This window comes from Leucoraja erinacea, chromosome 1 (genome assembly GCF_028641065.1).
Source record: "Leucoraja erinacea ecotype New England chromosome 1, Leri_hhj_1, whole genome shotgun sequence".
In the NCBI taxonomy this organism is placed as follows: domain Eukaryota; kingdom Metazoa; phylum Chordata; class Chondrichthyes; order Rajiformes; family Rajidae; genus Leucoraja; species Leucoraja erinaceus.
The window spans coordinates 7,369,551-7,383,705 of NC_073377.1; the positions used below are offsets into that span (position 1 = coordinate 7,369,551).

A 14,155-nucleotide genomic window follows, 5' to 3' on the forward strand; every position below is an offset into this window, starting at 1 on the left:
GGCCATGGAGGAGACCCAGGACAGAGAGGTCGGATACGGAGTGGGAGGGGGAGTTGAAGTGCTGAGCCACCGGGAGGTCAGGTTGGTTATTGCGGACCAAGCGGAGGTGTTCAGTGAAACGATCGGCCAACCTCCGCTTGGTCTCACCGATATAGATCTGCTGACATCTAGGGCAGCGGATGCAATAGACGAGGTTGGAGGAGGTGCAGGTGAACCTCTGTCGCACCTGGAACGATTGCTTGGGTCCTTGAATGGAGTCGAGGGGGGAGGTAAAGGGACAAGTGTTGCATTTCTTGCGGTTGCAAGGGAAAGTGCCCGGGGAGGGGGTGGTATGAGAGGGAAGGGAAGAATTGACAATGGAGTTATGGAGGGAGCGGTCTTTGCGGAAGGCAGATATGGGGGGAGATGGGAAGATGTGGCGAGTGGTGGGGTCATGTTGGAGATGGCGAAACTGACAGAGGATTACTTGTTGTGACGACTGGTGGGGTGAAAGGTGAGGACTAGGGGGACTCTGCCCTTGTTGCGAGAGGGGGGGAGATGGGGAGAGAGAGCAGTGTTGCGGGGTATGGAAGAGACCCTGGGAAGAGCCTCATCTATGGTGGAGGAGGGGAACCCCCGTTCCCTGAAGAATGAGGACATTTCAGATGCCCTGGTGTGGAACGCCTCATCCTGGGAGCAGATGCGGCGTAGACGGAGGAATTGGGAGTAGGGGATGGAGTCCTTACAGGAAGCAGGGTGGGAAGAAGTGTAGTCCAGATAGCCATGGGAGTCAGTAGGTTTATAGTGGATGTCGGTCAGAAGTCTGTCCCCTGCAATGGAGATAGTGAGGTCAAGGAATGGTAGGGAAGTGTCGGAAATGGTCCAGGTGTATTTGAGTGCCGGATGGAAGTTAGTGGTGAAGTGGATGAAGTCAGTCAGTTGTGTGCGGGTGCAGGAGGTGGCACCAAAGCAGTCGTCGATGTAGCGGAGGTAGAGGTCAGGGATAGGGCCCTGGTACGTATTGAACAAGGATTGCTCGACGTAACCGACAAAGAGGCAGGCATAGCTGGGGCCCATGCGTGTGCCCATAGCTACGCCTTGTATTTGGAGGAAATGGGAGGTCAAACGTGAAGTTATTGAGGGTAAGGACCTGCTCCGTTTCTCCCAAACATTGTGGAGGGCACTGTATAACATTACGGCGGGGACACAGATAGCATTGACAGTCAGAACTGTTTTCCAGGGTGGAAAAGACTTTAGAACACTCCCATGGGTAGTGGTGGAAGCCAATGATAGAATGGCATTCAAGAGGTTATTGCACATGAATGGATCACATGTAGGCATATTCAATACAGCACAAGCATCAAGGGCTGAAGGGCTTGTTCCTAGGCTGCATTGCTCTATATTAAATCATTAAAGATCTGCTGAATACACCACTCCTTCTCTTGGCCAAGGATCGATTCACACCATCTACTGGCTCATTTAAGATGCGTCCCATGTTGCAACAACGAAGCTCAGAAAATTCTAATTTGAATTTTTATTTAAAAATAATCTAATGTCTGATCATCATAGTATTTACTAACCACAAAAGATCAAAGTTGCCACCACATGCAATTTAAAAACTCACTATTTAATAGCTCCTTTAGGAAACGTTTTTATTTTTACATGTGCAATACAAATAAATAGAGAAAGTGAAAAACTTGTTTCAATACACACATTAAATATCTGACTCAATTTACTCTTTGCAGAATAACCAGATTATTGAGAATAAAGTGGACATGTGGAAAGAATTAAAATAGAATAACTTAATCAAGAGGTCTTCAGTCGCTCAAACCTTCAATATGGAAGTTGAGCCTTTTGTATCAGCTCAAATCTGAAACTGTTATAAGCATTTGGTGCTGGTCAGTCCATGGCTGCTTCAATCACTTGGGCAGAGAGCCAGTCTACCATGCCTCTACACATGTTCATTCAACATGTACCATTGTAATTAATACATGGTTAAGCAGCAAAGTGTCAAAATGAAATTACCAGTCAATGCTACATAAAGAAAATTGATATAGGATTGAATGCAAGCACAATGAAACTCAAAATTTCCCAGCTCTTAATATTTCACTAGCTGGAATCGGGATATCTTAGATCAAAAAAAAAAGCAGAAAATCAGCATGATACCAAGTAGATAACTATTTTTGTATTTCACTACAGTTATAAACAATACTTTAAGTTACCATACATTATGAACTATACAAAGAGTGACATTTAAAATTCAAAAGGATTGTGAAATTTAATAGTTAACTAGATCAAGGTTCAAAAGATGCTCCCCTCATCCCCTTCCAAGCAAAGTTGAAATGTATCTCTGTGTCCCTCCTTTAATAAATTGCCATTTTCAGTTTAGAAAAATAATTCTCTAAAGAGGTGCCATAGAAGAATAGAAAAAATGCAAGATACAAACAAAATATAGTTCTCAATTCTTTCCTAACTTTAGCTGAAATAAATATAAAAGTGCAGATGTTTATAGACAATTTTATTAAAAGGTGCTTTAAGTATGGATTAAAAACAGACCATTCCCTTTCCCCTGCCCCCAAACATCCCCATAAATAAGAGTTCAAGGTATCTAATTAGGTCACAACTTGTATTGAAGTTTTTCTTGTTTCTGCCTTCTCTTCCAAAGCACCCTCGTTAAGGAACCACACAATAGTCCAAAGAGATTTGATGGAGTTTCAAACAGAGTTAAAAAGCTCGAGTAAAGCTCCCACAGCTCCAAAGTAACCCTACAATTAAAAAAAGGGTGTTAGAGCATGAAACAGCAAATTAAACAAGCATTTTTTCCATATCAAAATAAGACAACAAAAATCATTGAACGGGTTTCTAAGAAACAAAATAGGGGAGGATGATGTGTTGGATGTAGAGGCTGGTGGGGTGAAAAGGACCAGGGGAACACTGTCCTTGTGGCGTATGGGGGAAGGGGAAAGCGAGAGCAGTACTACGGGACACAGAGGAGACACGTGTGATAGACCCATCTATGACATGAGGGGGTTAAAACCACGTATACGAAAGACATCTCAGATATCCTTAAATGGAAAACCTCAACTTGGGGGCAGATACAGCAGGCAGAGGAATTGAAAGTAGAGGATAGTATCTTTCCAAGAGACAGGTTGGGAAGAAGTGTGGTCCAGATAACTGTGGGAGTCTGTCTCAAGAAGGGTCCCGGCCAAAAACACCACCTATCCATTTGCTCCAGAGATGCTGCCTGACCCACCGAGTTACTCCAGTATTTGTGTCTTAGATTTTAAGGTATGCCATCTATCAATAAGATGGCAGGTTTTCACAGTGAAGTCACCAATGAGGGAAGAATCATCACCTGGGAGTTTCGGAACACAGATGCATGCCAGATAGGTGGTTGCAAATACTACTTCTTCTGAAGAAGTGCTTCACAGTCAATTAGAATTAGCAACAAATGGCATACTAAAAACGAGACAACCAGTCGGTTTGAAGGACGTTGGTGGTCAAGTAGAAAACACAACCCAAAACCTTGTTCTTCAAATGAAGTTACAGAAATTTCCTTGTGAAATTTTTGTTTTATTGCAGCACCGCTCCCCTAGTGCGCGTACTCAAAATCAAATATCAGCACCACCAACCAAGCTAAGCTGCAATTAGCTTTGCCAAGCCATGAATGTCACGAGAAAAAAAAAATCATTGTTTTTTTTATCATTGGTATAGTGCCATTTTATTTAATTCTTGAATATTACTATTTACATTTGTGAGGAATTAGCTTCTTCATGCAAAAACTTCTGAATCGGAGTACATCATACAGGACATTTAAAACTAGTTGTGAAACTTTGTTGGGATAAGCATTAAGTGCCTGTCCCACTTGCATGTCCTTGGCACGCTAATTACGTGACCTCGTGGTTCCATTGAGGCGCAACGGTCCCGCGAAGGCCACGCGCGACTTTATTCGACCGCACAGCCGTCTGGAGCGCATGACGTCGTTTGAAGATGGACGTAAATTGCTGGAGTAACTCAACGGGACTGGCAGCATCTCTGGAGAGAAGGAATGGATGATGTTTTGTGTCGAGACTCTTCTTCAGTCTGAAAGAAGGGTCTTGACCCGAAACGTCACCCATTGCTTCTCTCCAGAGATGCTGCCGGTCCTGCTGAGTTACTCCAGCATTTTGTGTCCATCTTCAATTTTTTAGCCCCACTCTGGGAGTAGAAGTGGGGGCAGATCCGGACCGCAACGGCCGTGAGCCCCAGGCTGAGTTCGAAGATCGTTTGCCTGCTTCTGCTGCTGTGAAGGTGAGACGTTGCGTCGCGCCAGGGTCTTGGGCCTGTCCCACTTTGGCCATCAGTTACGCGACAGGCCGTTGGCGCGCAAAGATTTTGTTCGCTACAATAATTTCGGAGCTGCGTGCGATGTCGCGCACAACTACATACCTCTCCCCGCTTCCAAGTGGGACCGGTCCCGCGCGGCCACACGATGCCCGTGCGCCTCAACGCGACCACGAGGTCGCGTAATTTGCGTGCCAAGGACACGGAAGTGGGACAGGGCCTTTAGGCATGCATCTTGCCATGTGGGTTATCACAGTGCGTTGAATTACTACCTATACCAAAAACAGCAACATACACAAACAGTTTCTTACAAAATATTCCACATACGCATTCTGAAAGCACTCACCTCATGTTCCATGAAAAATCCCTTCAATTGTCCCTTTGACCAATAATCCAAGGCATAGGCCAATAGCTTCATGGATAAAGTATTTATCCTCAGGAAGTTACCAACAAACACCACTCTGTTAATATTCTAAACAGGAAAATATAAAAATCTTAGGCATAGAGAAATAACTGCAATAAAATCTCAAGTTATTCAAAGTGAAATATGCAATTTAACTCGCTATGATACAAGGGCATGCCAACAGTATTACAAAACTGAATTATAACCTTCAGGAGCTGATTTGTAAAAAATGCACATTTATTCTACAAATGTTTCGAAGTTTATTTTATCATTGGTATGCAAACTACTGAAGGGCAGATGACCAAATTTGTCACTGAAGCATATTGGTGGAAGTTTAGTTTAATTTAGAAATACAGGGCAGAAACAGGCCCTTCGGCCCGAGTCGTGCCGACCAGTACTAGCCTACACACGAGGGACAATTTACAATCTTTACCGAAGCAAATTAACTTACAAACCATTAAGTCTTCGAAGTGTTGGAGGAAACTGCAGCACCAAGAGAAAACCCATGTGGTCATAGGGAGAACTCAAAGGCCTGGCCTGTAGGGAGAGGATGGGCAGGCTAGGACTTTATTCCTTGGGTGCAAGAGGCTGAGGGGTGATCTTTAGAGGTGTACAAAATCATGAAGGACTGAGATAGGGCTGACACAGAGAATTTTTGCAGGATGGGGAATTCAAAGACTAGAAGGCAGAAATACAAAGCAAGCGGGAATAAATGTAATAGGAATCAGAGGAGCAAATTTTCCACACAAAGGATGGTGGGAGGAGCTGCCAAAAGAGGAAGTTAAGATAGGTACCGTAAGAATATTTAAAATACATTTTTACAGGTAGCCAAGGTTTTGGGGGGGGGGGGGGGGGGGGGGGGGGCGGAATATGGGCCCAAACCAGAGAAGTGGGACTAGCATAGATGGGGCCATTTTGGTTGACAGAATAAATTTGACCCCCAAGGGGCACATTTCCATCATATATGACTATGACTATGAAAGGAGAGGTCACACAAAAGAGCCAGGTTACGGGCCAGATCTGGGCCATAGGTTGTCGACCCCCGTGTTGGGCCTCATTGTGTCCCGCCCCCCCATGTTTTACATAGAAAATAGGTGCAGGAGTAGGCCATTCGGCCCTTCGAGCCTTTTAAAAGCAATTTAGCCGAAGTCTATCTTTCTTGGCTAACAATCTAGCCTTGGGCCTCCAAGACGCAGGTAAATTTTCGGACCTTAATTTAGGGTAAAAAATAGCGTCTTCATTGCCAGGAAATACGGTACCTGAAATAAGATAAGTTTATATAAAAACAAAATATACTTGTGCAAGGCCATTATTTGACCCAGCAAATAATGGGTCAAGGTAAAGGCTTCTGTAGTTACTCCAATTTAAAATGTAACCAAGCTAATGCACAATGACACTCATGAAGTTCAAACAAGTGTAAATTAAATGCAGAACTGCTTTTCAGTCATTTGCAGGAGTTTACAAGTTCACCACAACTTTACTCATGTCATCTGCTAAAGATTAATCGGCAAAATATGAATAAATTAGTGGTGTAATATCTGCTCATCAGCAAGCAGCTTACCATGTTTGATAATATATTTAACATACAAAGATCTTAAATAATTTACCGGGGCAGAACATTAAAATGGGATCTTAAATGAATAGCTTTTAAAAACTCCATACTACACAGAGTACGGAGGACAAGTGCAAAACAAATGCAGGCTTCAGAAGTAATCACAAATAGATCAACACGATACGCAAAACAAAAATCAAAGAAGTGATTCATTATTGACACATAGTCATACCGCTTCAGTACAATCGGGACCAGACTATTTTAAGCATCTTTACATTTGCAATGCAGAATATGTATGCATATTACCACAGTGAATGCAGTGACAGGATCATTAGAATTCTTCAAAAGAGATAAAATATGCAGCAGAAATTCTGGTGCCCTGGGTTATATTTTGTCATGGTTGAATAATCTTTGCTGCTCTTCAAACCCACCCAATGCCACAAACCTTTAAATTCACATTACAAAATAGGAAGGTATGGAATTAGAGTGAGAAGGGCACAAAAAGGCAAATTTACAACGTTGGACAGAGAACCTTTGATATTCAGTTTAGAACTAAACTGGAAAGATGTCTGTTAATCGTTAATCACTTTATTTAAAAGATCCGTGAATACTTTGTTTTTCCAGAACAGCAGGAAGATTCAATGCCCCTTGACCAATTTTGTTGCTAGTAAAACTAGGTAAAGCAGCTTTGCCAGCTGTTAGTCTGTTCAGCCAGTTCATGGGCATGGCTTTTTCTGGACCTTAACCCATCTCCTCAAACCATTACTGCATGGCAGCTTTGTTTTGCACAGGACCCTTACTGTTTTGGATCAGGGCGAGTGTGGCATAGTGGCGCAGTAGTAGGGTTACTGTCTTACAGCATCAGTGACCAAAATTAAATCTAGACTATGGGTGCTGTCCATAATGAGTTTGTATGTTTCTCCCTGTGACCACACTCCAACGGTGTGCAAGCTTGTAGGTTATTTGGCCTCGGTGAAATTGTAAATCTTACCGAGTGTGTGGGATAGTGTTAGTGTACGGGGTGATTGCTGGTCGGCACATACTTGGTGGGCCAAAGGGCCTATTTCCGCTCTGTATCACTAAAGTCTAAAGATAGGAATTACCAGCAAGTTGACATGAGTTACGAATGGCTGACTATGTTATTGGTATACCAAGTAGTTTTACATGGAATGTTACTGAATGCAATAGATGTACTTGATAAAATGTGGAGCTGATTGAAACAGCAGAAGGTGTACAATGACTGTTTTGAAGGAAACGTAGGTAAAAGATCTTACTGTTGCAAGTCTATACAAATGATTTTGCATTATATTAGTCATATCTGTACAAAGATGGTTCTATAGGGTACAGCAAGGGTCTATAGCATGGAAGGAATTGCTGAAAATTACGAGTAAAATGCACAGAGAAATGTAGAAATCCAATCATTGTCATCAACAAAATCAAAGATTTGGTCACTAGACCAAACCTGCAAAATAGGCAAAACTAAATACACATCTCATTAGAGTATAGTAATGTTGATGTCAAAGCATTAGAAAAGCATGCACATTGGAAGTTATAAAAAAGTTTCCTGAATGTCAAGACAGAGTTATGAAGGTGGTTGAGAAAAGTGTGGCTGTTCAAATAGTAATGGGAATAATTGAGGGTTGAAGTGAGCAGATAATAGTTTACCCCAGGTAATGCTTAGGTTAAAAAAAAAACATTGAGACAAGGCAGCATTTCCAAACCCCTCACTTCAGCTCACTCATTTATCACCCCTGGGTCTGTCAGATAGGATGAAGAGCAACCAGATGTTGTACATGGAAGGAAGTCTTTAAGAGTGAACTCTTAGTGGTTAAGAAGGTCTTCAATATACTAGGGTACAGTAATTTTATAGTTCAACCATGAATATTTAATTATTACATTTAGATCATTATTTGTTATTACATTCATTTCTCAACATAAATATTGGCATTTCTACCCAGATGGCTGTTAGAACATTCACACATGCAGTACAGGTCTTGGTGCTTTCATAGCCCTGTACAATGCTGCTTGATTTGGATGCTACAAGGCAGCACTGTAAAGAAGCTGAAAACACAAAGCAAAAATTCCTTCCTATTAGATAGAAATTCTTCAAATAAGACACAGAACTGTGAGCAAACTGAACCATTGGCATCTGCTTAATGATTTAAGAATTTAAAATATTCTCTACATAACTAGCATTGCACTATCTTAAAAATATTTCCTTCAGTTTTAAGTCTGCAGTGTAGGTTTTCAACTGTGACAAACTAGCATTTCCTTGATGCGAGCCAGATTTACTCAATGACTGCACATAAACCAAATTTATGCTAATTATTTCAGATTACATACAAAGGGGTTTTAAAGCATTCTTCCAACCTCATTCAGTGCACACATCCTGGCTATGGAACCAATGTTGTTAGTGATGGTGACCAAAGTTGCTCTGGCCAAATCTTCTTTGCTCACTGCTTCCCGTTTTTCTTTGCTCATCATATTCCCAAAACTGGAGTAGGGAAACAAAGGTTATCCATCATGCATATACTGCAAGTTTTGGCAAGACAACATTGATTCTTCATTTCTGCACTCAATCCTTAGAGAAATGAGTCAATTTTAAGTCTAATTGTTATAAATCACTACAAATTGGTCAACTCTTGGATAATCTTTTTTTGTATTTAAAACATAATAGATGACTAGTATTAATGTATGTTCTCTTCCCAAGTTTCCCAAGAAACCTTGGCCTCAGCTGCATTGGATCAGCCAGAAGGCAACCATCCTGCCATCAGATGTGCAGAGACTGAGTGCACTCGCCCTGTCCACTGGCAGGAGACAGGGAAATCCTCAAGCTACAGCCCCCGCAGAATGTGCTCAGCATGGCCTCTTCTGCCAATGGGACCTGGCTGGCACAAATGCTGACCACAGGGGAATTCCATGGACAGGACACAATCTGCAGCAGCATGCATTGATGGAGCAATGGTGGAGGATATCAATGGCTTCCTCTGCAACATTATGGCCAGTTTAAGAACTCTGCACTTACAACAACTTTAGACTTGAAAATGGTACCAAACCTGGCGACTCTTGTATATGGACTCAGTGTACTATTCCTATACACAAACTGAATCTTAAATGTGCTTATGTATGGCAATACCTTTACTGAATTGTATGCAAAAAGCGTTTCATTGCACCTCCATGCATGTGACAATAAAATACTATTGAATCAAATTTGAAATGTCACTAAATACCTTGATGGCTATTGCATCTTTCCCTATACTATCTGATTATTTCTTGAGGGATTAGTGTGCACCTAGTAGTAAATCAGAAACTGTTACAATTATTACAATGCAGATGGAAATCAGTAAGAGTCCTTTGAATTTGTTCTTGTTCCTAACCTGCAAATATTGTTTTTGCATCCTTGATATCTAGTAACCCCATGATGGATGTTGCACACCAGAATCAGTTTGAGCTGTGATGCCTACCATGGCCAAATGTCATTTTATTATGTACTACCTCAGTTTAAAGAATTGTACTTAGCCAGGGTGCACAATAACAAGAGTGTTCAAATTAGAGCAAAACAATTAAGCGACATCCAGCTCGTTCATATTTTAGAGCTAAGTTTTCGATACTGAATTTGTCTCAAGGCATACATTTTGCTCATTCTAAATGCAAGCAAAATATTCCAGGCAAAAAAACCATGAGCAATAGGATCTCAATTTTTAATTTTAAGCTTTTAGTTAAATGTGCATTTGGCATGATTGAACATTTATTGCTTGCTCATGCAATCTGCTGAAAATATGCACGTAGTTCTAAAATGCTTCAGTGAGGCAGGTAATTTAAATTGCAAAAATGTTCTTGTCAATAAACTAGATTTGTCTTTTTAAAATATACCACTTCACTCTGCAAAGGTTAAGAAATAAAAACAAGTAATAATGCTCTCACCTGGACGCCACAGCCCAGCCAGGAAGTCCAAACCTGTCATAGTCTCCACCATAGATATCCCTTACTAACTTATCCACCTTTGTACTCTCCCCAAGTGATGCCATTTCAAGGGCTTCTTCAAAGGTTGAACAGCCAGTCAGCAAGCAGCAAAGACCAAGGAAGGTGCCACCTCCAAGACTGAAAGTAAATTTTCACATGTCATTATGGGCAATTTTTCATTCACACATTTTACAAACTATACATGTGGACAAGTTTAAAGTAAAATAGTTTCTTTAAAATAATGCATTTGACTATGCTGTGGCACTTGCACCACCTAGTGGCATAATTTGCGTTGAAAGTACAAACAGTAATTATCTGCAAACGAATTAGAAACATTAACCGCCTTTTGCAGATCAGGAGAGAAAATGTTCCTTGAATTTTACAACAAGATATAACTATGAAGAGCATCGCAAAGCACATCAAGTTTCCATGTATTGTATTCCAATGCTTATGTGTAATTTTGAGGTACTACTGTCAATGCTTTCATTGTTAATACAAGCAGCAACCCTCTGGCTGCTTTTGCATTAGACAGTTGGCTCAACTTAACAGGCAGCAACTTTGGTGCAATAAAGTGGCCCAAGCCTTGTCACAGGAGTGTTATAAAACAATTGGCAACTCTGCAGAATTCCCAAATTCTAATAAGCAGGCCATGAACCTCCTTCTTTCACTTCCGCAACATCGCCAAAATCAGACCCTCTCTCACACCTCCCGCTGCTGAAAGACTCATCCATGCCTTCATCTCCTCCCAACTGGACTACTGCAACTCACTTCTCCTTGGCATCAGCTCCACCTACATCAACCAACTCCAACTGGTCCAGAACGCAGCCGCCCGACTCATCACCCACACCAAATCCTGGCATCACATCACTCCAGTCCTCAAACAACTTCACTGGCTTCCCATCTCCCACCGGATCACCTACAAAATCCTGGTCCTCACCTACAAAGCCCTCCACCATCTGGCCCCCCCATATCTCACTGACCTCCTCTCCCCCTACCAACCCTCACGGTCCCTCAGATCCACATCAGCCGGTCTCCTCTCCATCCACAAATTCAACCTCCGCAGTTTTGGGGACAGAGCCTTCTCCAGGGCAGCTCCCAGGCTCTGGAACTCCCTCCCCCAACTGATCCGCAATTCCGTGTCCCTCACCATCTTCCAGTCCCGCCTCAAGACCCATCTCTTCACCTCTGCCTATCCTTAGCCCCACGTCCCCCTCCCTTTTCATCTGTGCTTGAATTGCCTCATATTGTGTTTTGAATTGAATTCTGTCTTTAATTTGTGTACTAGTCATGTCTCTACTATTTATTTAATTCCGCTTACAAAAATTTAGCAAGTAGAGGAAAAACACGTAACGTGTCCTTGAGACTCTTGAAAGGCGCCCATAAATAAAATGTATTATTATTATTATTATGAACCTCTTATCAAAAGGAATACCACTCCACTGGAACAGGGGGAGGGGGTAAGGCAACTTTTAGTAAGTGGAATGCAGAGGATGGTGGCAGTGGACGGAAGGAAGGTGCAGAAGCAAGATAAAAGCAGAAGTGGTTAACAGCAAGATGATTTACAAGCCCCTTTTAATGGAGTTTCGGTATTGCTAAATCAAGGCTATAGATCACTAAGACCACTCACTATAAGTACTACCGATTTAGCAAAATTTTGGGGAAAGTGAAAACGTGTATTTATATAATCTCGTATACAGAAATTGGAGTTATTGAATGATTGCTTAAAGATGAAAGAGCAAGATGTGTAAAACGTATTAAAATGAGGCACGTGATAAAGGCTGCAAATTGTCATTGTTTTTGGAATGGATAGTGCACAGGCTGGAAGTTGAGAACAAGGCATGACAATAGTTCATGCAAGTCTTTGGCGTTTGTCCTGCAAATACGATTTCTGCATCAAAATTCATTGTGATGGCAGCAACATTTCTTAAAATTAAAGTTACCAGAGAAATAAGTGAAGTTGCCGCTATTTTGATGGTTAGGACTGTGTTTTATCATCATGCTTTCACAAGAATTTCAGAATAGTTAGATGGAATCGGGATTTGAAAAAGGAGTTGTAATATTCCTTCTGCACAGACCAACTCATTATTTGTTGATTTGACTTTTTTTAATTAAAAATACAACTATATTCGTCAATTGACATTAAACTGTTTCACTATTAAACAATACTGCACAAGGATTACACAAATAATTCAAGGATTTAAACGTTGGTAATCTTTTGGATAAAAACCAAAAATAGATTTCTGCAAAATTAAGCAAAAATCTTTCCTTTAAATGATCAATTGAGCATTATATGTATGGTGATATTATGTACAAACCATATTTTCTCCCAATATAATTTTACAATAAATGTTTAAAGATAAGTTTTAGGAAACACGAGGCAACGTGTTACAAAAAATTATTTGGGTGCTATAATGAGTGTATGATTGGATACAGGAGGATAAAGGTGACCCTATCATTAAGGACTGGATCAGTGTCAAGACACCTCAGCTATACATCTGCACCACCATGATGACGTTTGACTGGTTATTTAGATAACCTTACTACGTGTTCAAGAAGGTAGAAGAAAAAAAAAATGGCTGGAGAAACTCAGCAGGTAAGGTAGCATCTATGGAGCAAAGGAAATAGGCAATGATAATCAATTAAACTAAAGCTTGGCTTTATGTTTCTCCTTTGAAAAATGTCTGTCTCATTTGCTGCTTACCTGGTACCAGTTACCCGCTTGTAATTATCCTTGGAGTAAACAGCAAGAATACTGACTCCTGATCCAATGTTCACCAGTAATAATGGATACGGATTATCCAAAGCACATGTCATTTTTTGACATCTTTCTGGATCAGTTGGCTGTTGAAAGTAGTAGCACTCCGCACATCCATTGAAGCCCATTGCGTCGATATACATCATTCCATGGATAAGGCAGTCAAGTTCATCCAGTTTTCGAAGCTGCAGATTAGCAATCTATAATGTTTTACACAAAGCCAGATTCAATATTAAGTAACAGTTATAGCAGGCATTCAACCAAAGCTTTTCATTCATTATCCAATTTTAAATTGTTAAATTTATATATTTCATTTTTCTCCAAAGTTCTAATATAATAGGGAAGTCCAGGACAAGGGGTCACAGCTTAAGGATAAGGAAAAAATCCTTTAAAACCGAGATGAGAAGAACTTTTTTCACACAGAGAGTGGTGAATCTGGAACTCTCTGCCACAGAGGGTAGTTGAGGCCAGTTCATTGGCTATATTTAAGAGGGAATTTAGATGTGGCCCTTGTGGCTAAGGGGATCAGGGGGTATGGAGAGAAGGCAGGTACGGGATACTGAGTTGGATGATCAGCCATGATCATATTGAATGGCGGTGCAGGCTCGAAGGGCCGAATGGCCTACTCCTGCACCTAATTTCTATGTTTCTATAAACAAACTCAGTCACCATCTAAATCTACCAGAAAAATAACCAAATCTAAATACATTTTCTATTTACACCCGTGGAACAGAAAGGCTACTGAAGACTTCTCAAATTAAACCTTACTGCCAAGTAAGGAAAGAAACTCAAAACACATTTCAAATTAATTAGTTCCTTCTCACCTGCCTGCTCCAGTGCAAGTATCATCTGCTCAGAAGTGAAAGTTACAGATCCGCCCCAGTTTACTAGCATCTGCCTAATATATAGCCGGTACACATGAACAAGCATTTAGGAGACCCAAGGAATGGATTTGTTATCCGTCGCGAGGCTGCATGCAACCGTTCTTGGAACTAGCTAGAATATTTCCACAATGAACCCAAGAACAACATTCTAGTTAACACAACTCTGTCAATATCAGTGTTGTTAATCTTAATTGGAGACAACTTCCAACTAGGAGCAGTATCCATTTTAAAACAGTCAACAATATTTATTTGCAATAAGCAAACCAATGGACAACACATTTTTATTGTTATGGAAC

General features: G+C 41.0%; 1 protein-coding gene across 2 annotated transcripts in view; it reads right to left on the minus strand.

Moving 5' to 3' along the window:
• Positions 1–1,614: 1,614 nt before the first annotated feature.
• Positions 1,615–14,155, minus strand: part of LOC129703299 (pantothenate kinase 2, mitochondrial-like) — a 33,175-nt gene continuing 20,634 nt past the window's right edge. For both annotated transcript variants that reach the window (XM_055645689.1, XM_055645762.1), the window contains exons 3-7: positions 12,922–13,175; positions 10,182–10,358; positions 8,628–8,751; positions 4,649–4,774; positions 1,615–2,744 (exon numbers count right to left, since the gene is read on the minus strand). In XM_055645689.1, coding sequence (XP_055501664.1) covers positions 2,694–2,744; positions 4,649–4,774; positions 8,628–8,751; positions 10,182–10,358; positions 12,922–13,175 — 732 coding nt within the window. In that variant the 3' untranslated portion in view covers positions 1,615–2,693. The remainder of the gene's footprint in view (positions 2,745–4,648; positions 4,775–8,627; positions 8,752–10,181; positions 10,359–12,921; positions 13,176–14,155) is intronic.